Source organism: Phyllostomus discolor, chromosome 15 (assembly GCF_004126475.2).
Source record: "Phyllostomus discolor isolate MPI-MPIP mPhyDis1 chromosome 15, mPhyDis1.pri.v3, whole genome shotgun sequence".
Taxonomy (NCBI): Eukaryota; Metazoa; Chordata; class Mammalia; order Chiroptera; family Phyllostomidae; genus Phyllostomus; species Phyllostomus discolor.
The window spans coordinates 169919-196626 of record NC_040917.2 but is presented as its reverse complement, the minus strand read 5'-3'; the positions used below and the strand labels follow the sequence as shown (position 1 = coordinate 196626).

General features: G+C 56.8%; 1 long non-coding RNA gene and 2 gene segments (V, D, J or C); all 3 read left to right on the top strand.

Annotated features, from left to right (window-relative positions):
- The window catches only part of LOC114489672, a 100360-nt gene extending 84753 nt beyond the window's left edge, over positions 1–15607 (top strand). Inside the window, 3 exon segments of the C gene segment in view lie at positions 14120–14425; positions 14626–14952; positions 15143–15607. Coding sequence covers positions 14269–14425; positions 14626–14952; positions 15143–15534 — 876 coding nt within the window.
- LOC114489670 lies at positions 1223–4355 on the top strand. The segment is given in 5 exon segments: positions 1223–2059; positions 2642–2953; positions 3112–3435; positions 3521–3841; positions 3911–4355. Coding segments are annotated over 5 exon segments (1326 nt in total).
- Positions 15608–17228: 1621 nt separating the features above from the next.
- Positions 17229–18157, top strand: LOC118498342. Its single transcript, XR_004900839.1, has 2 exons — positions 17229–17750; positions 18044–18157. It is a non-coding gene; the product is annotated as an uncharacterized LOC118498342 (long non-coding RNA).
- The last annotated feature ends 8551 nt before the right edge of the window (positions 18158–26708 follow it).

Genomic DNA, 26708 nt, shown 5'->3' with positions numbered 1-26708 from the left:
TCCAAAGGAGCAGAGGTGAGGTATTCTGCAATGGACTGGCCTAGGCTGGCTGAGCTGAGCTAGACACACCTGAGCTGAATGATGCTGACTTGACCTTGACTGGAGCCTGCTGAACTGAGCAGGGCAGAGTTGGGGGAAGCTGGGCTTAGCAGAATAGGGTCAAGCTAGAGTAGGCAAGGTGGGTGGAATAGGCTATTTTGTCCTACCTGGGCACAGCTGAGCAAGACTGGGCTGTTCTCTGCTGAGCGTGACATACTAGGTCAAGGCTGAGCTAAGCAGAGCTAGAATGAACTGAACTGAACTGAACTGGACTAAAATAGGCTGAATGGAGCTAGGCTGAACTGGGCTGAGCTGAGCTGAACTTGAATGAATGGGCTGAACTGAGCTAAAAAGAGAAGGCATGAACTGGGCTGAAGTGGGGTTGAGCTGAGCTGAGCTGGGGTTGAGCTAAACTGGAATAAACTGCACTGAATTGAACTGAGCTGCACTGGGCTGAGCTGGGCTAAAGTGGATTGAACTGGGATGAGCTGAGCTGAGGTGAACTCGAATGAAGTGGGCTGAGCTCAGCTAAATAAGAGGGAATGAACTCGGCTGAACTGGTCTGAGCTGAGCTGAGCTGGGTTGAGCTGAGCTGGGCTGGAATAAACTGGGCAGAACTGGGTCAAAGTGGGCTGAGCCGAATGAACTAAGCTGAGCTGAACTTGGCAGATGTCAACTGAGGTGGGTTAAAGTGGGTTGAACTGGGCTGAGGTGAGCCGAGGGAAGCCGGGTTGAGCTAAGGTAGGCTGTGCTGTGCTGATATGAACTAGCCTGAGTTGGGCTGCACTGAGCAGGAATTAAGAGGGCTGAACTCAACTAAACTGGGCTGACCAGAGCTGAGTTGAGCTTAGCTGAACTCAAATAAACTTGGCTGAACTGAGCTGGGGTGAAAGGGTCTAAGCTGAGATGAGCTGAGCTGAGCTTGATTGGGGCTGACCTGGGATGACCTGGGAATAACCTGAGCTGAACTGAACTGAGCTGAGCTGGGCTGGAATGAGCTGGGCAGAACTGGATTGAAGTGGGCTGAGTCAAATGACCTAAGCTGAGCTGAACTTGGCTGAACTGAACTGAGGTGGGCTAAAGTGGGTTGAACTGGACTGAGCTGAGCTGAAGGGGGCTGGCTTGAGCTAGGCTGGACTGAGCAGAGCTGAGCTGGAATTGGGCTGAACTGAGCTAAACTGAGCTGAGCTGGGCTGGGCTGAGCTGGGCTGAAATGGGTTGAACTGGTCTTGACTAGCCGAGCCTTGGTAAAGTTTGCTCAGCTGAGTTGAAGTGGGCTGGCCTGAGCTGAGCTGAGCAGAGCTTAACTGGACTAAAATGGGTTGAACTGGGCTGACCAGAGCTAACCTGGGATGAACTGGGATGAGCTGGGCTGAGCTGGGCAGGGCTGGCCTGCACTGGACTAAGGTGGACTGAACTTGGCTGAGCTGTGCTGAACAGGGTTGAGCTGGGATGCACTTGGTTGAACTGAATGGGCTGAACCTAACTGGGGTGAGCTGAGCTGAGTTGGACTCAGTCTGGTCAAGCAGGGTCGTGTCTTCTATGAGCCCCGCTTGTCCTAGCTTAGTTGTGCTAAAATTGACTTCAACTTACTGAGAAGGCTGTCCTTGGCTTACAGGTTGAAATGGGCTGAGTCAGAGTAACTTGGTTTAATTTTGTGGACTGAAGTAAGATGAGATCAAAGCTGGAAATGTTCTATTCCAGGCTCACCTGGATGAGGATGGACCAACAGGGGCTCTCTGGAACTGAGCTGGACTGAAATGGTCTGGGCCGAGCAGTGCTGGCACACAGAGCTGGTTGGTGTTCCTGGTGCCAGCTGTCCTCGCACAGGGTCACCTAGACCATAAGAGCAGAGTGGACCGGGGGGTAAAGAAGCTAGAGCAGGGTAGGAGGGGCTGAACTCCAAGGTTCCCGAGCCAGGGGAGGGGCTGGCTGAGTCACCCACTGAAGGAAGACTTCAAGTGAGCTCTGAGGTGCCCCCGTCATCTCCCCATGGAGCCTGAGTTGGACTTCCTTGGAGGTTAGCAGGGAGAGGAGAGCACCAGGGAAGCCTAGCTGGTCAGTGACAAGTGGAGGAAGGGATGCCCACAACTGCAGGGAACAGAGCCTGATGAGCAGCAGGTGGGGTGAGGGAGGGGACACACTAGTAGTCCTGTATCATGGGGGCTTTGGGACCCCAGGCCTTGATAGGAGGGCTCAGGGTGAGGCCGAGGGGCCTCTTGCTGGTTCTGGGGGGTCTCGGGGTCCCAGCACCCCAGTGGGCTCTGAGCCTTAGCCTGGAGGATTGGCTTCTCCCTGTGATACCTGAGAGCCCATGTTCTGGCCACTCAAGCTGAAGGTGGGATCCTGACCAAGGGTGTGGACAGACCCAGCTTCCAGTGGGGGCTTAGGGCTCATCAAAGATTGTTTAGGAGGAATGGGTCCAAATTGAGCCTGGGCTGTTCTGTCCACCAGGGCTGGAGCAGGACTGCAGTGCTCTGTCCACGAGGCCACCCTGCCTCTGCCCCCCAGCCCTCCCTTCCAGCTTCACCAGAGCCTCAGGAGTGAATGCCCCAGGTCAGAGGTGAGCTGGCACTGACCTGGTCCTGGTTGCATCCCACAGTCTCCGAAAAACCCCCGTCCGTCTTTCCGCTGGTCCCCTGCCACAGCAGCATCAGCACTGGGGACTCCTCTGTGACGCTCGGCTGCCTGATCAAGGACTACATCCCGGAGCCTGTGAACGTGACCTGGGACGCAGGGTCCCTGGAACATAGCGTCATGACCCTTCCTGGCACCTTAGACTCGACCTTAGGCCTCTACACCACCATCAGCCAGGTGACAACTGCCTCAGCTGAGTGGGCCACACAGAAGTTCACCTGCAGCGTGGAGCACGAGGGGGGTGCCCCTGTGAAAAGGATTGTGTATGATAAAGCAGGTAGGCCCAACTGCAGCCAGGGGCCTGCTGTCGGACGACGAGGGGCATGCTTGGTGGGAGGGGACATCACACCTGGGGTTCCTGGGTCCCTGGGCAGCTGGGAGGTGGGGTTCAGAAGTCAGAAGGGCCAACATCAGGCCCACCACCTGTGTCCCCAGTGTGTGCCACCAACGTCACCCAGCCCACTGTGAAGCTGTACCACTCCTCCTGCAACCCCAGCGGCAATACCCAGGCCACCATCCAGCTCCTGTGCCTCATCTCCGACTTCACCCCAGGTGACGTCACAGTCACCTGGTTGGTGGACGGGCACACAGACAAGAACATGTTCCCACACATCAGCCCCGCAAAACAGGAGCACAACCTGTCCTCCGTCGTCAGCCAGCTCAACATCACCCAGGGCGAGTGGGTATCCCAAAAAACCTACACCTGCCAGGTCTACTATCAAGGCTGCACATTTCAGAAGCATGCCCGCAACTGCCCAGGTACAGTGCCCCCGTGTAACACCACAACTTCAGGACTGAGAGGGGACCAGTGTAGCTTAACACAACTCCTCCCTGCTCACCACAGAGTCCGAGTCCCGAGGTGTGAGCGTCTACCTGATCCCACCCAGCCCCCTTGACCTGTACCTCCACAAGTAGCCCAAGATCACCTGTCTGGTAGTGGACCTGGCCAGCGACGACAGTGTGAACCTGCAGTGGTTCTGGGAGAGCAGGGGCCTCGTGAAAGGCACCACGTGGAACAGCAAGCTCCAATTCAACATGACCTACACCATCACATCCACCCTGCCAGTGGAGGCCGACGACTGGATCGAGGGCGAGACCTATGAGTGCAGACTGAGCCACCCGCACCTGCCCAAGGACATTGTGCGCACAATCTCCAAGGGCAACGGTCAGCCTCGGGCTGGGGGGTGGGGTGGGACCCTGCTGGAGCCTGGGCTGACACCACACCTGTCCACAGGCAAGCGTGTTGTCCCCGAGGTCTACGTGTTCCTGCCACCTGAGGAGGAGCAGGGGAACAAGGACACGCTCACCCTCACCTGCCTGATCCAGAACTTCTTCCCTGCGGACATCTCGGTGCAGTGGCTGTGCAACGACTCCCTGATTCCAACCAACAAGCAAGCCACCACGTGGCCCCTCAAGGCCAACAGCTCCAGCCGCACCTTCTTTGTCTTCAGCCGCTTGGAGGTCAGCCGAGCAGACTGGGAGAAGAGGAGCCAGTTCACCTGCCGAGTGGTCCACGAGGCTCTGTCAGGCTCTAGGACCCTCGAGAAATCAGTGTCCAAAGCCCCTGGTAATTGATGCCATCCCTCCTGCCTCTCCCAGGGCTCCATCCATCCTGCTGGGACGGGGAGGGTGCCGGCCAGCCCTTCCACTCAGTGGTGTCAATAAATACTCCAGTGCCTGTGCAGAGCCCTGGGTAGCTGTTTTTTTGGGTGGGCATGGCAGGGCAGGATGTCTGGGCCAGAGCAACAGATGCCAGGAGAGGGCTGGGAAGGGCAAGGCAGAGCTGAGATGTGGCTCTGTCCACCGTCCCCATTTGTACCGGGGGCCTCCTCACTACTCCGTTGTGAATCTTGCCCACTCAATGGTGTCCTAAACACCAGAGGGTGGTTTTGGGGTAGGGACCATGGAGACCCCAGCTCAGCCTACAGCTGCTGCCTCTCAGGAGCCCTGAAGACCTAGGTGTCTACCCCAAGCTCCTGCGAGCCCCTCCAGACACAGACAAGCTCCCTAACTCCAAGTCCAGCTGCACTCACAGGCCCTTCTGAGTGGAGGCACAAGCTGAGTGAGATGCCCACACAGACGCCAACATGCTGGGACCCAGACAGCCCCACTGCCAAAGCCCCTGCCAGCTCCTCCTGAGCAGAAGCGGCCAGGGGCAGCCCACAACCCACACAGGGCCAGCCAGCATCAAGCCCCACCACACTCTGACCCTCACTTCACCCCACCCAGATCGACTCCAGGGAAGGGCCTGGCTTTCGCACACATACTCCCATGCCTCCCATGCAGCCATACCCACCATGCCAGCCCTGCACCCACAAGGGTGCCAGGCCCCGCCAACTGCGGTGCCCACGTGGTAGACAATTGCACAGACACTCCCGAGAAGCCTACCTTGGCCTGCCTTTTGCCCTAGCCACCCCCAGACCCTGCCTCCCCACCACATCTGGGCCACAGGGTAGAAACATGAGCATGGATAGACCCCGCAACTCCAGCTTGGGCCCCAGCAGGCCACACACTGCTTCCTCCTGTGGCCCCAGCCTCCCCAGTCAAACCCTGCATGTCAGTTTGCCCACAGATGGACAGACAGACACACACATTGTTGCACAAGTACACAGACACACCCAGAGGCACACGCAGACACACAGACATAAAGGGACACCTACACAAGTGACAGACATGGACACAGACACTGGAACACACAGTCACACGTGGATACACACAGACAATCAGGACACACACTGACACATGTGGGCACATACGAAGGAGACACACACACCCAAGACATGGGTCTTCCCACACCCCAGAGCAAGCTTCTGGCCCCATCCCAGGGTCTGGAGGCTGCAGGGATCAGAGCCAGGGTCCAAGTCCACCCCAGGCCTCAAACTCATGTGCATACCCAACCATCCAGACCCACACTCCTTTGTACATTCACACATACACACACCCTCCCCAGCATAGCGGCACATGAGCAGTCTATGTGAAAAGCAGCAAATGTTAGCCTACAGTGCAACGCAGCCCAGAGGCACCAGTTGCTGTGCTCCACACAAAGCCTGACACCTGCACATCAGGCCACCTCACTCCTCAGAGTTGGGGACTGAGGGACAATGCTGGGGACAGTGCTGGGCTGAACACAGGGCCAGGGGCAGCTGCAGGCTCCCCCCTGGCCAGGCCAGCCCCTTGAATCAATGGCTATGTCTGGAGCTCAGACCCCTCTTGGGCCTTTGGGAAGCCAACACATGTGCTATTTGGAGGGGTTCCCAGGCAGGCAAGTGAGATTCTGAGTAAGCACAGGGCTGGGGGTGGGTAAGTAGAGCAAGTGCTGAGGACAACCTGGGGGGGGGGGGGGGCAGCAGCAAGGAGAGAAGCCTGATGAGTGGGGTGAGAGAAAATATGGAAGGGTGGGCATCAGGAGAGGGCAGAGGGCAGAGCTCCCACACGACCACCCTTGGGGAGGCAGGGGTTTGCAATGCCAACCCTGCGATGCTGAGTGGCAGCTCTGGGACTAAGGGTGCTAGACAAGGGCTTCCTGGGGCACCCAAGGCTGGGGAAGCCTGACTGGCAGGTGCCCACAGATGTGGACATCCAGGACCTATGTGCTGGGGAGGCCGAGAGTGAGGAGCTGGATGGGATATGGACCAGCCTCTTCATCTTCATGGCACTATTCCTGCTCAGCGTGACCTATGGTGCCTCAGTCACACTTTTCAAGGTGGGTCACCACCCCTCTTTCTTGGGGGAAGGTGGGTTGAGAGACCCAGCAAGGCAGACAGAGCCAAGGCAGAGCCCCTCATGCACACCTTCCTCACAGGTGAGGTGGATCTTGGCGGCTGTCCTGCAAGAGACACCCCAGAGCACCCGCGACTACGTGAACATCATGCAGCCTGAGGTTTGGACCCACAGCACCAGTAGCACACAGCCTGGCTGCCTTCGTCCCCGTGTCTGAGCACTGCTGAAGTCACCTACGCTGCCCCAGATGAGAAGAGACCAGACAGACCTCCAAAGGGACAGAAGCAGGGACTCAAAGACCAGCTAGTGGGGATCCAGATGGCTCCAACTCAGGCCCCAGGTCCAGGCACCAGTTGGACCTGCCCACCTCAGCCCCACTCAAACCCCAAGTCCCAGAGTGGCATCAGTCCCTTCAACAGAGTAGCCTGGGCTGGGCATGGGTGCAGCTGCTCTGAACTTCTCCAAGGCACCTGGAATCAGGGTCACACCTTTCTGACTGGACAACCCCTGAAACGCAATGAGGATTGGAGCCCATGGCCTGGCCCACTGCCCAGAACTCAGAACCAAACCGAGTACTCAGCATCAAGGTCACACTGATCCAGTCTCCAAGTCCAATACTCAGTGTTCACAGCAAACCAAGGATTAGAGTCCAAGCCCAGCCTGAGGTCTCACTCCCTAGACTTAGTCTGACCCCCCCCCGCCACCCCAGGCCCAGAGTGTCTGGCCCTTGTGCCCAGCTCCTGTCCTACTGCTTGCCCTTCCTGCTGTCCCCCCAATCCTGTCCCTGAAGAATGTGGAGACAGAGAAGCCCTCTGGGGAGAGGCCCTGACATTGTTTGCAGATGGGGCAGGACCCGAGTGGTGGGAGACGGAGTCCCACAGAGTGCACACAGTGGCTGGCATGGTCTGGCGGCCCCAGTCCCATCCACTGTGGCTTCATCCCAGCTCTCACTCCTGGGTTGGAAGTTCAATTTCCTTCCCATTGTGTTTCTTAGTAAAGTTCTTTTTCACAAACTCCATGCCCCTAAGTGTGCATTGGGAGAGATGCATGTGGCCCCATGGGGATGGCCAGACAAGGGACACAGAGCACTTATGGGGCCCTATGGGGCCCAATGGGACCAAGTGACCAGCTGCTGCCAACGCAAGTCCCTTTGACACCCCAGAAAAACCTCTGCTTGGTGCCCATCCCACCTGTTCACTGGTCTTTATCCCCGGCTCACTGCCTCTTCCCACAATAACATAGGAGCCACAATCCCAAGACCTCTGTGTTCAATACAGGAGCCACAGGAACACAGCTGCACATGCACCAGGTGGGGGCCAGTACCAGCCTCCCAGGACCACTGGCCACCCGCCTCAATCTGCCCACCGACCAAGCACACAGGCAGGCCACTCTCTGGCCCCTGTGACCCACCAGCCAGCCTGGACATCCCAGTGAGCTGATCTAGCAACTCCAGCAAGCATGAACCATGTGGGGCTGGCCACCATCACCCTCAAGAAGCAACTTGATACGCCACAGAGTCAAGAGCCACAGCCCCCTGGAGATGGCCAGGCAGCCAAGAACGGGGCGGGCACAAGGCTGAGCCCCTCTCCCGGATAAAGAGGCAGTTTCCCTGGTTGGACAGACTTGCCCACAAGGATCTCTGTGCAGTCCACTGGGGACGGGAGAACACATGGACACACTGATGCAGGTCAGGGCTCCTGCTCCCTCACACACAGGGAGTGCACAGGAACGAAGGAAAAGAGGAAGGTGAGCTGTGGTCCTCAAGCAAAGAAAATCCAAGGAGCCAAGAAAAGGAAGAAAAGCTTTCAATAACTAGGAATTTACAATAAGGAGGAAACCAGGGTTTGCGTCTGAGTGTGCTTTGTGGGTCTCACCCTGTCTGAGGTGTGGAAATGGATAACACCATTCTTCAGACATGCACTGCCCACATTGCCAGTGTGCACATCCCCAGACCCTTTGGATGGGAGACTCCACTCCTGATAGCCCTTCACAGAGCCTGGCTCCATGCTACGTGGCATCACAGTACACAGCTGACACAGTCAGGGATGAAAATCAGCTCCTACATCAAGCTTGCCGCCTGCCAGAGCACAGACCTTGGCATCCAACCCCCCGTTGGAGTAGAAAGCCCAAGATTGGGCAACTCAAGCTTGTCCAGGGATGCTGAGGGTTGGGGCTAGGGAGAACACTGAAGAGCAGGGGGCTTTTTAGGCTTCAGCCCCCAGCCTTTTGTGCACTCATAGACACAGTGCCACACACTCAGGGACATACACATCACACACTTAGGGACATACTATCACACAGTCGAGACACACACTCACAGACAAATGGTCACAAACTCAAGGAAACACACAGGCACACACTCAGGGACACAGCCACACACTTAAGGACACACAGTCACAAACACACTGACACACACAGGGGCATACAGCCACACACTCAGGGACACAGAGTCACAGTCAGGGGCACACAGTCACACACTCAGGGACATAGGTTCACTGACACACAGTCCTACACTACCTGACACAGAGTCACACAGCCAGTGACACACACACACAGTCACACAGTGAGGAACACACAAACACTCGGGAAGACAACCATAGACGCACTGTCACACACTTAGGGTCACACAGGCACACTGTCACACATGCAGTGACGCACAAGCACCCTCGCACTCACACAGACACGCACACAGTCTCAGGAGGCCAGGCTCCAACTCTCGCCATTCCCTCAAGGGTCTGTCCCGCCATAGCCTGAGGCCTCTTCCTCATCTCCTAGTCCAGGAGCCCCCAGGGTAAACCTGAGTGTCTCCCCATCCCCCTTGTGTCCCAGATCATAAGATGCCTCCACAGGACCTGGAATGAGGACAGCAAGGGCTTGGCTCACACACAAGTGAATGGAGGCCCTGCCAAGCCTGAGAGGGAGGAGTGGTGGTTACCCCACCGAGAAGCCTGAGCATGGTGCAGGCAGGGGAGAGGATGGGCCTATGGTGGGATGCCCTTGGCCCTGCTTTCATAGCCCTCCCAGCAGCAAGAGGCTGCCTCCCGGACCCCTCACTCTTGTTCCTCCTCTAATTAACCCACCTTTGGTATGCTGAAGGATGACCCCAAAGCTAGGTTCACATCTCAATCCCTGGAACCTGTGAATGGAAACATATTTAGAATAAAGGTCCTTGCGTATGTGATTAAAGTTAAGGATCTTAAGATGAGAATGTCCAGGTGGTCCCAAATCAATGGCAAGTGTCCTTATAAGAGAGAACAGAAGATGCAGCCACCTGGTAGGAGATTGGGCAACACAGCCACCAGCCAAGGGGAGTGTGGAGACCCCAGCAGCTTCCCTGTGGCCTCTGGAGGGGCCACAGCCCTGTCCACATCTTGATGGATGTCTGCCTCCAGAACTGTGGGAGTGAACTTCTGTTGTGTTAGGACACTGAGCCTGTGGTCCTTTGCCATGGACGCCCCATGCGCCAGCATGGCTTGATCTAGCAGAGGTCCCTTTTCCTTCCAGAGAAGCCCAGGGAGGACTATCTCTAGTCCCCTCCCCCTACATCCTGGACCTGCACACAGCTCCTGATAGTCAGAGGGACAGAACACAGCTCAGCTCTGCCTCGTCCACCCACCCAACTGCTGCCAGCACCACCAGGTCACCAAGACCCAGTGCCACATCTCAGGTCCCAGTGGGTGCCTCCTCTTCTCCTCTGAGTTGCATGCCCACCTGCACCCACACTGTGGGGTCCTACCATCCCAGTGTGAGCCCAGTTGAGCACCCCTGCCCCCACTGCTCTCCTCACTTCTGTCCATCCCAGCTATGGCACCAGCTCATGAGGCCCCATCATGTGACCCTGGCTCACTCCTCCTGCTCCCTGGGGCCATCACTTTGAGGAAAGCAAGGGCTAAGTACATGATGTGGGGCTTGGGGATTCAGAGGTGGGCAAGAGGCACAGCTACAGGGACACTCCTCCCCAGTGTAGACCATGCTGATGCTGGGAGGGTGTGTGGCTGAGGGTGGGACCCTGAGATGCTGAGTTCCTAAAAGCACCCAGACGTTTTTTGAGTTGCCCCAGGCTCCCTGCCCTCTGTCTATGTCCTGCTCTCCTGCTCTGCCCTGCTCTGCCCTTCTCTACCCTGGCCCCCTGACTTCTACGAAGAGCTGACCTCTCCCTAGGACCCAGTGTCATTGCCAACAGGCGTGCTTTCATGCGGGGACAGTCAGTTCCTATCTGTCACTCCAGAACCTTTGGCAAGTGAAGAAATGGCTAAATGAATAAACACAGATGCAAAACACGCTCTACTGTCCCTTGGCTTGGCCGATGTCACCTCCTGGGCCGGGGGCAGCTCTGGTGGGAATGGTGGAGCCAGTGGGACACCCCTGAACAGGAAACTGGGCAGATGTGAGCCAGGGCCACCATAGCCACCCCAGCCTGCAGGACTCCAGCTCCCAGACAGGGGTGGCCTCATGCCCACCTGGCTTAAGTCTGGGCCCCAGCTGCCCAAGGAAGTCACTGGTCACGCCAGGCCAGAGAGTTTCCCACCTTCTTGCTCGACCCTGTGACCTGCTCACTGGAGGTCACTCAGGACAAGCCCTGTGCCTCGGACCCCTGGGAGTGACATGCCAGCACTCACAGCCTCCACTCTGGGGCCAACTCTGCCTCAGTGTCCTTGAGCCCCCACTGCACATGCTTCAGCCCTGCATCCCTGCATCTCAGCACCCCGCCCAGCCCAGTGAGCAGCCAACTGGAGCCAGGACCCCACCACAGTCAGGGTCAGGCTCCTGGGGGTCACAGCCCAGGCATACACCTGGCCTTGCCACAGCCAGACCACATACCAGACATGACGTGGAGATGTGCGGCCGTGACTGGCGGGACAGGAAGTGGGAAAGTGACCCCAACCAGATTCATGACACAATCTGAAGCCCCTCCCCAAACTGCCCCTCAGCGTCAGCCTTACCCCAGAGTGAATAAGGGCCCAGAATGGGGCAGGGGTCTGCTGCAGCCACACGGCCATCAGGCAGGTCCTAAATGAGACCTGGCCGTCTCCCTGCTCCAACTCCTCTGCGAAGGGCTTGAGAATGGACCTGTACCACCGGGCACCCAGCCAAGGCATGCCTGGGTCTCTCGGCCTTGGTGGCCTCTCCAACAATCTTCAGCAGCTGGGACCCAGATGCTGGTCAGGCCTCATTTCCTCCTTTGCCAGGCACTCTGAGCCCTCCAGGGAGCAAGGGTGTGGAAAACGGCAGCAAGACAGAGGGTAGAGGGGGAAAGTCAACCAACATCCAAGAGCCAAGAGGACCACAGGACAGGATACTCTACCCAGATAGGAATGAGGTGGGCTGTTGTGGGTAGGTTACAGTTGAGCTGGAAAGAACTGGGCTGAACTGGACTGAACTGGGATGAACTAAGCTGGGCTGAACTGAGTTAAACTGAGCTAAGCTGGGTTATGTTGGGCTGAGCTGAGCTAAGCTGGGCTGAGCTGGGGTGAGTTGGGCTAAGCTGGGCTGAACTGGGCTGAGCTGAACTGAACTGGAATGAACTGGGCTGAGCTGGACTAAACTTGGCTGAGCTGGGCTGAACTGGGATGATCTATACTGAGTTGAGCTGAACTGAGCTGAACTGGGCTGAGCTGAGCCATACTGGACTGAGCTGGCTGATCTATGCTGAACTAAGATGGGCTGGGATGAACTGGGCTGGGCTGGGCTGAGCTGAGCTGAACTGGGATGAGCTGAGCTGGGATGAGCTGAGCTGGGCTGAGCTGGGCTGAGCTGGGTTGAGCTGAACTGGGATGATCTGAACTGGGCTGAACTGAGCTGAACTGGGCTGAGCTGAGCCATACTGGATTGGGCTGGCTGATCTATACTGGGCTAAGATGGACTGGCATGAACTGGGATGAGCTGAACTGGGCTGAACTGGGTTGAGCTGAGCTGAGCTGGGCTGAGCTGGGCTGAGCTGAACTGGGATGATCTGACCTCGGCTGAGCTGGGCTGAGCTGAACTGGGATGATCTGAACTGGGCTGAGCTGAACTGAGCTGAAATGGGCTGAGCTGGGCTGATCCATACTGGGCTGAGCTGAACTGAGCTGAACTGGGCTGGGCTGAGCTGGGCTGAGCTGGGCTGAGCTGAACTGGGATGATCTGACCTGAGCTGAGCTGGGCTGAGCTGGGTTGAGCTGAACTGGGATGATCTGAACTGGGCTGAGCTGAACTGAGCTGAAATGGGCTGAGCTGAGCTGGGCTGAGCTGGGCTGAGCTGGGCTGAGCTGAACTGAGCTGAACTGGGCTGAGCTGAGCCATACTGGACTGAGCTGGCTGATCTATACTGGTCTAAGATGAGCTGGGCTGAACTGGGCTGAGTTGGGCAGAGTTGGGCTAAGTTGGGCTGAACTGAACTGGGATGATCTGACCTGAGCTGAGCTGGAATTATCCAGGTTTAGCTGAGCTGAACTAGGCTGAGATAAGCTGGGCTGAGATGGGCTGAGATGGAATGAACTGGGCTGAGCTAGTCTGAGCTAGGCTGGCTGAGCTGAATGAGGCTGAGCTGAGCCGAGCTGGGCTGGGCTGAGTTGGGTTGAGTTAGGCAGAGCTGACTTGGGCTAGGTTTGACTGATTTGGGCTGAGCTGAGCTTGGCTGAGCTGGGCTGAGTTGGGCTGAGCTGGGCTAAGCTGAATTGGGCTGATATGGGCTGAACTGGACTGAGATGGGTTGAAATGAGTTTGGCTGATTTGGGCTGAGCTGAACTGCCCTGAGCTGAGCTGAGTTGAGCTGAATTGTGCTGAGCTGGGCTGAGCTGAGTTGGGCTCAGATGGGCCGAGCTGGGCCAAGATGGGCTGAGCTGAGTTGAGCTGAGCTGGGTTGAGCTGGGTTTGGCTGCTAGCAGTTGGTGAATTGAAGGAGGTGGGTTCAGTGTGGATCATCCCTGGATGATCCTGATCCTGTTCACTGCTCAGGCTGCCCCATTTTAGGGTCATGAGGGCCATGCAGTCTCAGGTGTACCTGTGCCCTGTGTCGTCCCTTGTCCCATCACTAGTGGCCTTGAAGGGAGTACAAGTGGGGGTCCTGTGTGCCCAGCCTGTCCAGGAAGGATATCTCTGAGGGGCTGATTTGGTTGGGCCTCTTGTCTTGAGACCCCCCATAGTGCATGAGGTAGACCTCTGCTTGTTTGGGATCTGGCGTGGTGTTAGTAGAGTGGGGTGATTTGACCTGGACACTGCCCTGGGAAGTTTGAGTGGGGGGCACAGAAGACTCAGGTCCCCTCTCTTTCCCAGTGTGCCCTCCGCTACAGCTACATTGGCCCCAAGGCAAGCCGAACTTCAAGTCCAGACCCCTCTGTGCTTGCCTGTGTCCCCCATCCAGGCCCACCTTTCATGACCCCCAAACTCAGGGAGAGAGTATGGCTGTAACCACTGCACAGAGGGGGCTGAGGCTCAGCACTGCCCACAGACTCTGTTGGTCAGTGGAGAGTCATGTGTAATGACCATGAGTTGATATGGGGGTGGCCTTCTTAAGGAGCATATCCAGTCCATGTGCTGGAGCTCCAAGGAGCATGTTCAGACTCAGTGCAGCTGGACTTGACAGCCAGTCCAAACCTCAGATTCTTGACATATAAACTGAGGGACTTTGGGGCAACCAGTGACCCTCTCTGTGCTCTTTCCCCAGGGCAGAGATGAGGTGGGCATTGCCCTGTCCTTGTGGGGCTGTCTCGGGGGTCTCACAGTGCATCCTTCTGTGTTACAGCGGACCCAGTCAGCCCCAGTTCCTTCCCACTGAGTCTCCAAAGCACTGACCCAGCCGGTCATGTAGTCATTGGCTGCTTGGTCCGGGATTTCTTTCCCCTGGGGTCCGTGAACGTGACCTGGGACCACAATGGGAAAGGCACCTCCATCATGAACTTCCCCCCTGTGCAAGTTGCTGGGGGCCTCTACACCATGAGCAGCCAGCTGACCCTACCAGCTGACCAGTGCCCAGAGAAAGGAACTCAGAAATGCCACGTGAAGTACAACTCCAATCCAAGCCAGGCTGTGGATGTGCCCTGCTCCACAGGTCAGAGGACGGGCCAGGGATGGGTGGGGGCCTTCAGATTCCCATGGTGGAACCACATCCCCCACTGGGGCTCCCCTCAGGCAAGAGTGGGCTCAGACTGAGTCCCCCGTGGGTGGCCAGAGTGGGGCTGAGGCTGGATCAGGAGGGAGGGAAGGGGATGAGCAGGCACAGCTGTGCTGACAGCTCTGCCTCTCTCTCAGCATCAAAGTGTCCACAATCATGCTGCCAGCCCCACCTGACAATGCATCGGCCTGCCCTCGAGGACCTGCTCTTAGGCTTCAATGCCAACATCACGTGCACACTGAGTGGCCTACAAGACCCTGAGGGTGTCACCTTCACCTGGAAGCCCACAGGTGGGAAGGAGGCTATCCAGGGGACAGCTGAGCGTGACTCCTTTGGCTGCTACAGTGTGTCCAGCATCCTGCCAGGCTGTGCCGAGCTGTGGAACCGTGGGGACAACTTCTCATGCACTGTCAACCATCCTGGGTCTAAAACCCCACTAACTGCCACCATCACCAAACCATCAGGTGGGCCTTGACCCCACCCAAGACGTGCCACCACTCAAGTGTGTAAGGCATATCCATGCCTAAGTCTGTCTCTCCAGACACGGGTGCCCCACCCACATTTTACAGATGGAAATGGGGCACAGGGCACTCAGCGGGCAGAGGGCCTCTCTCCTCTGCCCACACCCCTCACTTGCCTCCTCTACTCTCCCAGGGAACCTCCTGCTGCCCCAGGTCCACCTGCTGCCACCACCCTCAGAGGAGCTGGCCCTCAATGAGATGGTGACACTGACATGCTTGGTGCGGGGCTTCAGCCCCCGTGACGTGCTAGTGCTGTGGCTGCACGGGGACCAGGAGCTGCCCCGAGATAAGTACTTGACCTGGAGCCCCCTGCAGGAGGATGCCCAAGGCACCACATTTGCTGTGACCAGTGTGCTGCGTGTGGAGGCTGAGCAGTGGAAGAATGGGGACAACTTCTCCTGCATGGTGGGCCATGAGGCCCTGCCCCGGAACTTCACCCAGAAGACCATCGACCGCCTGGCGGGTAAACCCACCCACGTCAACGTGTCTGTAATCTTGTCGGAGGTGGAGGGCACCTGTTACTGAGCAGCCCCACCTGCCCACCTTACCCTTGAATAAACTCCATGCTGGCTCAAAGCAGCCACACGTCCCTCTGGCACCTGTCTGGTCCTCTCAGCTTGGCCCTGTGACATGCCCTCACACCCATGGGCTCGAGTGTGTGTGTGAGTGAGCAGAAGTGTGAGTGCATGGTGACTGAGACCAAGCTGGGGTGAAAGTTGGGGTGGCAGAGTTGTGGGAAGCAGGCATAACCGGGGCAGGCATAACCAGTGTCTCAGAAAGACAAGCAGCAGGGCAGTGGGGCAGCAGGAGGGGAGGAGGCAGAAGGGAGCTGGTGGCCGAGGAAGTGTCTGCCACTGCCACCTGAGGGTCAGGGCATGAGGGGAAGACCACGGCAGTAGGGCTGGGTTCCGGGGCCCTTCACACCCACAGTGGGCATGACACTAAGACGCAGGCCAGTCCCACTGACTCACAAAGAAGGGACCCCCGACCTGGGCAGTCTCCCCCACCTGCATCACACAGCTCTGTGTGCACATAGGTGCACACATGACCTCCACATACTCACACTCACATGGGCACACACATATCCCTGCATGCCCACATGTTCTCTGCATGCACACACTTACATGGGCACACACATGGCCCCCGTGTGCTCACACTCATTTAGATGTGCTCACATCTGAACCTTGCAGGTGTAGAAAGTTCACAGCCCAGGCCCTGCCTGGGGAAGGCAGAGGGAATCCCCATGAAAGCCCCCAACAGGTTTTCCCCAGGTCCCTCCTGGCCTCAGGCTTCTCAGTTGCTCAGCTGGGCACAGCTCAGGGAACAATTTCACAGAACCCATCTATGGCAGCCTCTGACCCCTTCCTGGTCCCCAGACTGAAGCTTCCCATTCCTCCCTGAATCCAAGTATGGCCTAAAGCATAGGGTGTGGACAGGAGAGGGTAGGGGTCAGAGGGACAGGGCCCTCCCAGCTCCTGTGCAGGGCTCCTGGCAGAAGGAGAGGCAGCCAGGGGAAACATAACAGGAAGGACAGTCCCATGACCCCCTAGGATACCTGGCACTTGTCTTAGACACCTTCTGGTTGCCTCCCTCTGCTCCCAGGGCCAAGGTGGAGTGGGGACCCCTAGATGCCCTGCCTACTGCTCCCCTCTTGAGGATCCAGTCACCAAAGGGAAGCATGGAGAACAAGGTGTTAACTGGAGAGATGCTGCCATAGTGAAGGTTTTCCAGCTTCCAGGGACCCAGGACCCGCCCAAGGAAAAGATTCCTAAGGAGGCAGGGAAGGGATAAGAAATAAGCAGATGAGGGGCTGAACCAACAGACAGACAGCAGGCAGATAGGTGGAAGGACCACAGGACACATGATGAATGAAAGGATACACAACTGGATGGGTGGATGGACGCATGCATGGGTGAACAAATGAATGACCGAATATGTCAGCATATGACAAGCATGTGCAAACCCCATTTAACATGGGAGGTCTGTGCCTGAGGACCCTAAAGACAGCAGAGCAGCCTGGTGGCCTTCACCTGGCCCTCCTTCATGCTCTTCATAGCTCATCAGGTACATTCTCCAGGAGGGCAACAGAGGGCCCATTGGGCCCTCGGCACATTGAACACAGACTCAGACCTGTGTCTCAAACCAGAACAGCTGAGGGTGGACCGTGCCCAGGTCAGTCCAGCCCAAGAGCAGGAGCTTGGTCAGAACACAGGGATGAGATCCAGGAGGCCTTGGGCCTGAGTTCTCCTTAGAACAGCAAAGGCAGTGCCCACCCTCTCACCTTGCCAATCTCTCTCCCTAAGGTGTGCTGACACCCTCAAAGACAGGGTCTGTTAGGCATCTTAAGAGCGGAGAGGATCCCAGCCACTTCCACCCACCTTGTCCTCCCTAAGGAGGCCTCAGCCCCATGAGACAAGGAACCACACTGCTGCTGTCTCAACCCCAGGGTACTAGGAAGGGAGGGTGCTGACTCGGCCCCCACCCACTCAGGTGCATGCCTGGCAGACTCTCAGTGTCTTGCAGATTGTCGAAGGCCGCTATCCTGGGTGGTGATGGACCTGCCACAGGAGAACTTGGAGGAGGACACCCCGGGAGCCAGCCTATGGCCCACCACTGTCACCCTGCTCACACTCTTCCTGCTCAGCCTCTTCTACAGTACAGCACTGACCGTGACCAGCGTCCGGGGCCCACCTGGCAGCCGAGAGGGGCCCCAGTACTGAGCAGGAGCCAACCAGGTCCAGGTGGGGAGGCTAAGAGACAAGGCAGTGGGCTCATGTGTTGGGGGGGGTGTCACTTGGCTCCCAGAAAGCATGTGCACTGCGGTGTCTTGTCTCCCAGGAGGTCGTCCCTCCCAGACACCAAGAACATGGGCAGGCTAGGGATCAACAGGCTCAGGGCACCTGCCTCTCACCAAGTACAGTCAGTCCAGGATTCAGTTCAGTCTCCTGTGAGCCAGCCCAAGGCTGGGACTGGGGCACTGACAAGGAGCCTGCCGCATCAGGAACTCTCAGAACTAATCCTCCTATGTTTGCAGGGAGGAGCATGGAAGAGCCTTCTCAAGCCCAGTGGGATCCCAAGCTCAGCACATTTTGGAAGCCAGCCACCCATACCCACGCAGTCATCCTAGTACAATAAACTCATACAAATGTAGATGTTCTCTGACTCTGAGTGAAGGGAGGGACAGGGAACTATGAGGCTACCCAGAGAGGATACCAGCTTCAGGACCAGGTTCACAGTGGACATGGAGAAGATTCCCTTGCCTAGGCCACCAGACCAGGTCCTGCATAAGGCACAGGTCTATAAAAGCTGGTGTCACCAAGGGCAACATAAAACAAGACCCCTCACAAGAAATGGGCCCAACTCCCTGGTCCTGCTCACTGAGTCCTGATCTCCATCCCTGAGCCCTGGTCCTGATCCCTGAGCCTTAGTTCTGAGCCCTGGGCCCTGGGCCTGCTCAGTGAGCTCTGGTCCTTTTCCCTGACCCCTGGATATGATCCCTGGGTGCTGGTTCTGCTCACTGAGCCCTGGTCCTGTTCACTGAGTTCTGGTCCTGATCCCTGAGCTCTGGTTCTCATCCCTGAGCTTTGGTCCTATTCCCTGAGCCATGGTCCTGATTTCTAGGCCCTGATCCTGCTCACTAGACCTGGTCCTGCTCATTAGGCCAGATCATGTAGACCTGGTCCTGGTATGTGAGCACTGGTTTTGGTCCTCATCTCCGGTCCTTATTACTCGGCCAGGTCATGGTCTTATCCCCTTTTATCCTGCCTCTGAAATGTTCTCGTCATTCTGTATCATCTTTTCTCAGCTCCTGAGTCCTGCTCCCTTGACCTGGGTCCTGATCCCTGACCCTCTCTAACAAGTGACCCACCTGGAGGACAGGGAGCCTCCCAGGGGCCCTTCCCCGTCTTGGTCTGGGCACTGGTGGGGATGAAGTGATGAACCAGCACCTGGCTTCATCCTTTCCAGGTTCCAGAGATGTGTGTAGGTGCCAGGCTGACTTGGTAGAAAGAGAATCATCCCAGGATCAGGTGGCCTGAGTCAGACCCCTGTCTATGAGGGGTCTCCACATTCAGGGGTCCCCATGGTGAGAGAGTGCTTGGGTTCATGGGGTGGGAACATGAGGGGGAGGCAATGGTATTTGTTTCTCTTGTTTTTCTCATTCTTCTCAAGGCTCCTGTGCCTGATCACCTGCTGAAACTTTCAAAATAACCCTCTGGGGCAGCTGAGTCATTGTGAGCACAGCCTAGCCCAGGTGTCCCAGCCAGAGCCTGCTGTTCTGAGACCAGGCCCCAAAACTGAAACTTGGCCAGATGGGCCTGGGGCCTGGGCAATGGACCAGAGCCCAGAAGAGTGCTTCTCGGACAGCAAGACCCCCACCAAGGCCTGCAATACCCCAGCCCTACCACACAACAGGCCCCACATCTCAGGGTCAGCCAGGGACTGCCCAGGGTCACTTGGTATCACCCTGAATCAACCAATGTCAGCCTAGATCAACCAGGTCAACCAGGGTCAGGCCTCAGGGAGACCACATTCATTCAGGTTTAGACCAAGGTCAGCCCAGGGTCGATCAGGGTCATCGAAATCACACAGGTCAGCTCAGGGACAGCCAGGGGCATATAGGGGCATCCAGATAGGTGCCTGCATGTGGGTGGACCAGCCAACCCTGGAGATTCCAGGGTGTCACATCATCAGGCCCACTGGCCTCGGCCATCATTTCCTGAAGGATGAGGATGGGCACCATTACTTCTATTTCTTCCTCCTGTGTCAACTGGGAACCTTTTGGAGGGAACAGTCCCCTCATCCCTATCTGGGGATTGTGGGGTAAGATCAGGCCTCACAGAGGCCAAGACCAGCCAGGATTACCAAAGGTCAGCCAGGGTCTGTTAGAGTCAGCCAAGGACCCACCAGGATTAGCTCCTGCTGCTCTGATGTCTGCCTGTCACTGGCCATAGGGCTCATGGGGCCTATAGCCACAACACAGTTGGGCCTGGGTGGGTTTCTGGGTCTGTAGGACCACATTCCCCCTCCCTCTTGCTCCCCTAGTTCTGGGGCTCCTGGAAAGGGGCCAAGTGTGGGAATAGCCCTGGGACCCCAGCAGCCATCCCTGTGGGCCCTGAGCCACAGCAGGCACCCCCACAGGGCTCATGTCAGAGCCCACACCCAAGGCCACTGCTCTGAGGTCAGTGGCAGAGACAGGAACAGGAAGAGAGAGAGAGAATGAGGCTGGGAGACAGGGCAGCCAGAGACAGAGGCAGACATGGGGAGATGCAGAGCCAGAATGGGAGAGAGAAACCCACAGAGGGAGACCCAGAGGTAGTCAGACACAGACAGAAAGGGGCAGAAAGGGAAGAAAGTGGGCTCAGGCATTGGGTCTGGGCCACACACACACACACACTCCAGCCACACACACAGAACAGTGAGGCAGGCCCTCCACACACTCCACACACAGTGACCTCTGCACACTCAAGGTCACACACTCCACTCATGTCCAGAGATGAACAGATACACACTCACAGACACACACTCAAACTCAACTATTTCACAGTCTCACTCAAACACTTACACCCACACCCTCATGCTCATTCACATTCTCACACACTCACATAATCTCTCACACACTTTCACTCACACTCTCTCACACACTCATACTCCCTCTCATGCACAGTCCTCCCTTTGGCCTTTTGGGCTAAGGAAGACCCAGCAAGGCTCACTAGGCTGAGCTGCTCCCTAGGAGGTGAGAATATCTAGGGCATAGGGGTCCACCAGCCCCATGGCTCACTAGCTGTGTGTCCCTGTCCTGCTGTGGGATCCCACCTGTGAGGTAGACATACACCCTCTGCTTGGGGAAGGCCCCAGGCACAAATGGTGTGGGAGTACAGGGGCAGAGGCCAGTGGCAGCTGGGAGCAGTCCAGTGAGTTCTGAATCAGAGCCTGGGGTCTGTATGTGAGATGGGGTGCAGAGCTAGTTGGGTTTCAGCTACAGCTCCAGGCCTGCCCCCAGGGGTTGCTTAGATACCCACCATCCCTCTTCCCTATGCACTGTCACTGTGCTGGCTGAATCAGGCCTTCAAGCCTAAGGAGAAACCCAACTCTCCCTGGGCCCAGCCATGGAGCTGGGAGGTGGGGTCCTGCACCAGGAGAGGCAGGAGACCCTGGGAAAAGATCACTGGAACCCCAGTCCTGGGATTCAGGCCTGGGGTTGGTACAGGGTCTCCCACAAGGGACTTGAAGCCAGGGGCTGACAAAGCAAGACAAGTAGCACAGCTTAACAGTGACAGACAAGGCCAGGTTTCCAGGGTGGTGGGAGGGCCCTGGCAGGGCCATGATTGGGTCTGGGCATCCATGAGGGACCGGTAGGGTGTCTGGCCAAGGTTCTTCCTGAGGGGTCAATGAGAAACTGGGGGGATCAGGCTGGGTGGGGAGGACAAAATGGAGAGAGCAGAGAGGCAAGGAAGGCAACCAGGCCAGAGGGTGATTGAGCCCAAGCATAGGGTGTAACTTTGCGCTGAATCCATCCCATGGCTGCCTAGAAAAGAAGGGGCAGGTGGAAGTGGGGAGCCTGAGGGTGGAGGTCATCAGTCATGGAGGTCCAGGTTGGGTCTTGCTTCTTTTGTTCCCTCCTCACATGTCAACTGAGAACCTTTCTGGAAGGAGAAGGCCCCTCATCACTGTCTGGTGATTGTGGAACATGGATTATTCCAGAAAGAGCAGAGGAACCAGTTTACAGAAGAACAAGTCAGCCTCCAAGTGTCTTGGGGACTCTGTAGCACGGGTTGTGTGGCTCCATGCACATGCCCACCCACTTGTCCCCACAAGTGCCCCTCAGCCACCACCACCTCCCCATGAGGCCTCCCTTGGCCCCCTCCACGAGGCCCTGCTTTGGCCTCTTCCAGAGACGGCTCCTCTCAGACCCCTGCCCAGTGGTTGGACAGTGACACCAGGTCTGCCAGTGGCACTGGCAGCATTCCACAAACACTGTCTCCAGTCCCATGATCAGCAGGTGCTCCCACCTCTCACATGCTCAGTGGTCACTGTGTCCACCCTCCATGGCAATGGACTTTCAGGGGCCAAAAGGGGTCTCACTACCATGCCCTCCACAGCCTGGTAAGGGTCCAAGGGGCCATGTACTAGCTGGACAAGGGTGTGGTGAGAACATGGCTCTTTGAAGCCCAGTCCCAGCTCCGGCCAAGAAGGTTCATGTCCTCATCTGCTGTGGCCCCCTCCCAGAGGACTGCTGGGGTCCTCCCAAAGCAGTCTGTCCTGGGGTGCTCAGTGATGAGCCAGGACCGTGGTGGGCTGGGAGTTGCGCTGTTGGGGTCTCTGGGCCCCAAGCCAGGCCCTGACACAGGGCCCACTCCCCCACCCCTGCAACCCTCCCCCAGGCAGGTGTGAGGAGGCTCCTCTCAGTTTCTCCCCAAGTGACTCATTTGGGGCAAACTTGGCCCTGGACAGCACATGCAAATGGTTGTTTGTTCCACACTAAAAAAACATGTTTCTCACCCTCTGAGGTTCTCTCCAGAAATAGCTTGCCCTGGTTCCCCACCTGCAGCCCAGCCACTGCCCCCTCAACCAGCATGGCCAAGTTGGCCTGGCTCAGATTTGGGGGGCCTCCCCCCTCCCCCAGGGCAGAGTCCACTGAGCCCACCAGGCCCATCTTGGTCAGTGACACAGTGACCACCCTGCAAATGCTGGTAACTTCAGTGAGTTAAAGTGGTCCTCAGCTTGCTTCCATCCCTGTAACCCAAGCCCACAGGCCCTGCCAGTGGTCTGGTAGGGGAAACAGGGGAGAGGCTTGTAAGGGAACCATCCCTGGGACCCTGCTGGTCCCCCCTTTGCAGGTGAAAACAGCCAGGCTCCGCAGAGTTGAGGAGATCTCCTGAGGTCATGTGGGGATGGGCACTGTGGGCTCACCTGGGGTCACAGCACCAGAGCCCTCATCACCCTGTCACCTCCCTGGCCCTGACCAGCCCTGTCCTGTCCTGTCCTCACCCTGCCCAGGCCCTGGCCACATTCCATCTCCATCCAAGCCTTCAGTCCCATCTCTCCCTCAGACACTGTCCTCATCCCTTATCTTGCCATTCATGCCTCTCCCTGTCTCTCTGTGTCTCTCTTTGTCTCTGTCCCTGTCATCTCTCTGTTTATCTCTTTCTGTCTGCCTCAGTCTCTCCATGCCTATCAGACTCTGCCTCTACCTGTATCTTCCTCTCTCTGTATCTCTGTTTCTCTCTGTTTATCTGCCTCCCTGTCTCTCTCTGCATCTCTCCATCTCTGCATGCCTCTGTCTGTTTCTGTCTCTCCTATCTCTGTTTCTGTTCTCTTTGTCTCCTTCTCTCTCTCCCCTTCTCTCTGTCTCTCTGTGTCTCTGTCTCTCTTCCTCTCTCTGACTCCTTGTGTATCTTTCTCTTCATCTGTCTCTCTACCTTTTCTTCTGTCCACCTCTCTCTTCTCTCCCCCTACTGTCTCTCCCTCTGCCTTTTTGTCTGTCTCTCCCTCCTTTGTCCATCTGCCTCTCCCCATTGTGTTTCCCCTTGTCTCACACTGGTAAATCTAGGAAAAGCTGGACTCTTCTATTCTTTCCAGAATGACCTGTCTCCACAATCACCAGATAGTGATGAGGGGACTGCTCCCTCCAGAAAGTTCCCAACTGACACACGAACTAGGAATAGAAAGAAGGTGGTCCCTCTTGACCCTTCAGAATGTGATGGCTAAGGTCAGTGGGCCTGACATTGTGACAGCCTGGAGTCTCCTGAGCTGGCTGGTCCACCCACATGTGGGCACCTTTTAGGGCTTCCACACAGGCAAGTCTGGGTGCCAGTACTGGGCAGTAATGGCCAGTGGCCACTCACTCCCACCTGCAGCTTCATGAGCTTCACAGACAGAGCCGGGCTTCACCCCACAACACCAAGGGTCTGAGAAGCAGGGCTGCCTCAGGGTCCACCACCCACCTCCAGGACTGCAGGACAGGGCAGGGGAGCAGGGTCAACTTTCCAGAGGAGTCACCAAGGACAAAAGGCATAGAGCAGGGGGCATGGGGGCCAGGTCATGATGCCGAGGTGGTAGGGGAACCCAAGTGGGTCTCTGTGACACTGATGCCCGTGGGCCATCACTTAGAATGATCAGGATGACACAGCTGCCCTCAGGTCCTCCTGGCCTCCAGAGACACACATGCAGGGCCACAGGTGAGGTCTGGGGTGTCTGAAATGTCTGGGGTGGGTGGGTGGACACACTGGGCACACCCCACCCAGGCCCTGCACCCACATGCCCAGTTCAGCAAGTGTTTTTAGATGAGCCTTCCAATGTGCCAGACTAATGTGGAGGAGGCCCAGCAGGACACAGACACAGGAGCAGGGGAGGCAAATGGAGAATCAGATGCCCACCCCACCTCCACCCCAGGCCTCTGGGCTCAGTCAGAGCAAAGCCTATGCCCCTCCTTAGAGGCGCCCACCTGGTCCTGTTGCCACTCCTTACTGCTCCCCCCCCACCCATCCTGCTCTCTCCAGCCACCCACTGACCCCTCTGGAAGAGCCTTGGCCAGACCCTCCACAGTCCCCCATGGACACCTTGCCCCACACACAGCCCTGCCAGGGCCCTCCCACCACTCAGAAGCCTGGCCATGTCTGTCACTGTCAGGCTGTGCTACTCGTCCTGCTCTGTGATTGTCCCCTGGGCATTGTCCCCAAGGGCACCAGGCCTCAGCTTCCAGCTCTCACTCCCTGGAGACCTTACATCAGCCCCAGGTCAAGCCCCAGGACCAGAGCTCCAGTGACCTTGTCCCAAGGTTTCCTGCTTCTCCTGGAGGGCTTCTCAGTAACCCCAGGGACAGGCCCCAAGCTGCAGGTGTGTCTCGACCTTCTCTGCCCCTCTCTCTGGGGCTCTGAGTCAGGCCCCAGGCTCTGACTCAGAACTCACTGGATTGCTCCCAGCTGCCACTGGCCTCTGCCCCTGTGCTCCCACACCATTTGTGCCTGGGGCCTTCCCCAAGCAGAGGGTGTATGTCTACCTCACAGGTGGGGTCCCACAGCAGGACAGGGGCACACAGCTAGTGAGCCATGGGGCTGGTGGACCCCTATGCCCTGAACGTTCTCACCTCCTAGGGAGCAGCTCAGCCTAGTGAGCCTTGCTGGGTCTTCCTTAGCCCAAAGGGAGGAGTGTGCACGAGAGGGGCCATGTGTATGTGAGGGAGTGTGAGTGAGAGTGTGACTGTGAGGGTGTGTGACTGTGAGAGTTTGGGGTGGTGTGATTATGTAAGACATTGTGTGATTATGAGTAAGTGATTCAGAGTGAGAGTCAACTGTGTGAGTGAGCAAGGGCTATGGGAGTGAACATGTGTCTGGGTCCCTATATTCATCTGTGTCAGTGTGTCTGTGTGTCAGTGTGTTCTGAGATGTAGGGAGGGGTGAATGTGAGTTAGGGTGTCTTGTATGGCTGTACTTTTATTGTTTAAGTGTGTAGTAGGGTGTAGTGCTGTGTTCATATGTGTGTGTCCAAGTGCGTTTCTCTGCATGCTCATGTGACTGTGGGTGTGAATGTATGCACCTGGATGGTGTGGGTTCCTGTGGCTGTGTTGTGAGTGGGGAAATGGGTCAGTGTACCTATCTGGGCCTCTGTCTCTGTCCAGGTTTGGGCCACTTACCCTGAGACCCTGGCTGTCACTGAGATGACTCATGGAGCCCTCATCCCATCTCCTCATCACAACACAACCCTACTCCCAGAGGCTCCTCAGCACCCACATACCCCTGTCCTGGGGTGGGGAACTCTGCATGGAGCTAGAAGTCTGAGGGCTCTGCCCAAAACAATAGGTGCTGGTCAACTTTGCCCCCACTAAGAACCCTGCACAGGCACCAGCCAGATAACACACACACAGGGCACACACATGTGTATGGAGTAAATACACATGAATATATGAATACATGTTTGCATCCCCATTTATGCATGCATGTATGTGTGCACATGTGGGTATGTGGGTGTGCACACTCGGGCAAGTGCATACACCCCCATGCACACCCATGTACACACATATGTACACACATAGGCCCTGCAGTGGGGCTGCAGACCACATCTACCCCGGGGACACATTCCCACCCATTGCCCACCATGTGCTCAATCATGAATGTGCACAGGTTCCAGCTGTGCTGGGGGCACAGGCCACATCCTCCCATGGCCCTTTCACTGCCCAGGTGTTGGGGGGTTACTATGAGCAGAGAACCAGGAGCACCTGAACAATGCATGGTGGCCTTTCCTTGGGGGGGTTATAATAGTCAGACCTGGAAGGGTGGGATGGGATAGCTGGGTCTCCTAGGAGCCCCACTGCACACCTGCACACATACTACACACATCTGTGCACACAACTACATACCACACACTTACACACTGCACATGCCTTTATATATACCCACACACACTGCATACCTGCACATCACACATTTACACACTACACACAGCATTGCAACCACATGTAAATACGATGTGCACCTACATACATCTGCACACACTTCTACACACCATATACATCACAGACACCTATACACACACCTACATGCCACACACACCTGTGCACACCCATCTCTACACACAGTACACATGCTACACACACTTCCATACCACCAGTAACATTCCTTCACACCACACACTCACATGCATCACAAATTACACACCCCACACCCTATATGTATATACATATGTACACATATGAATGAATA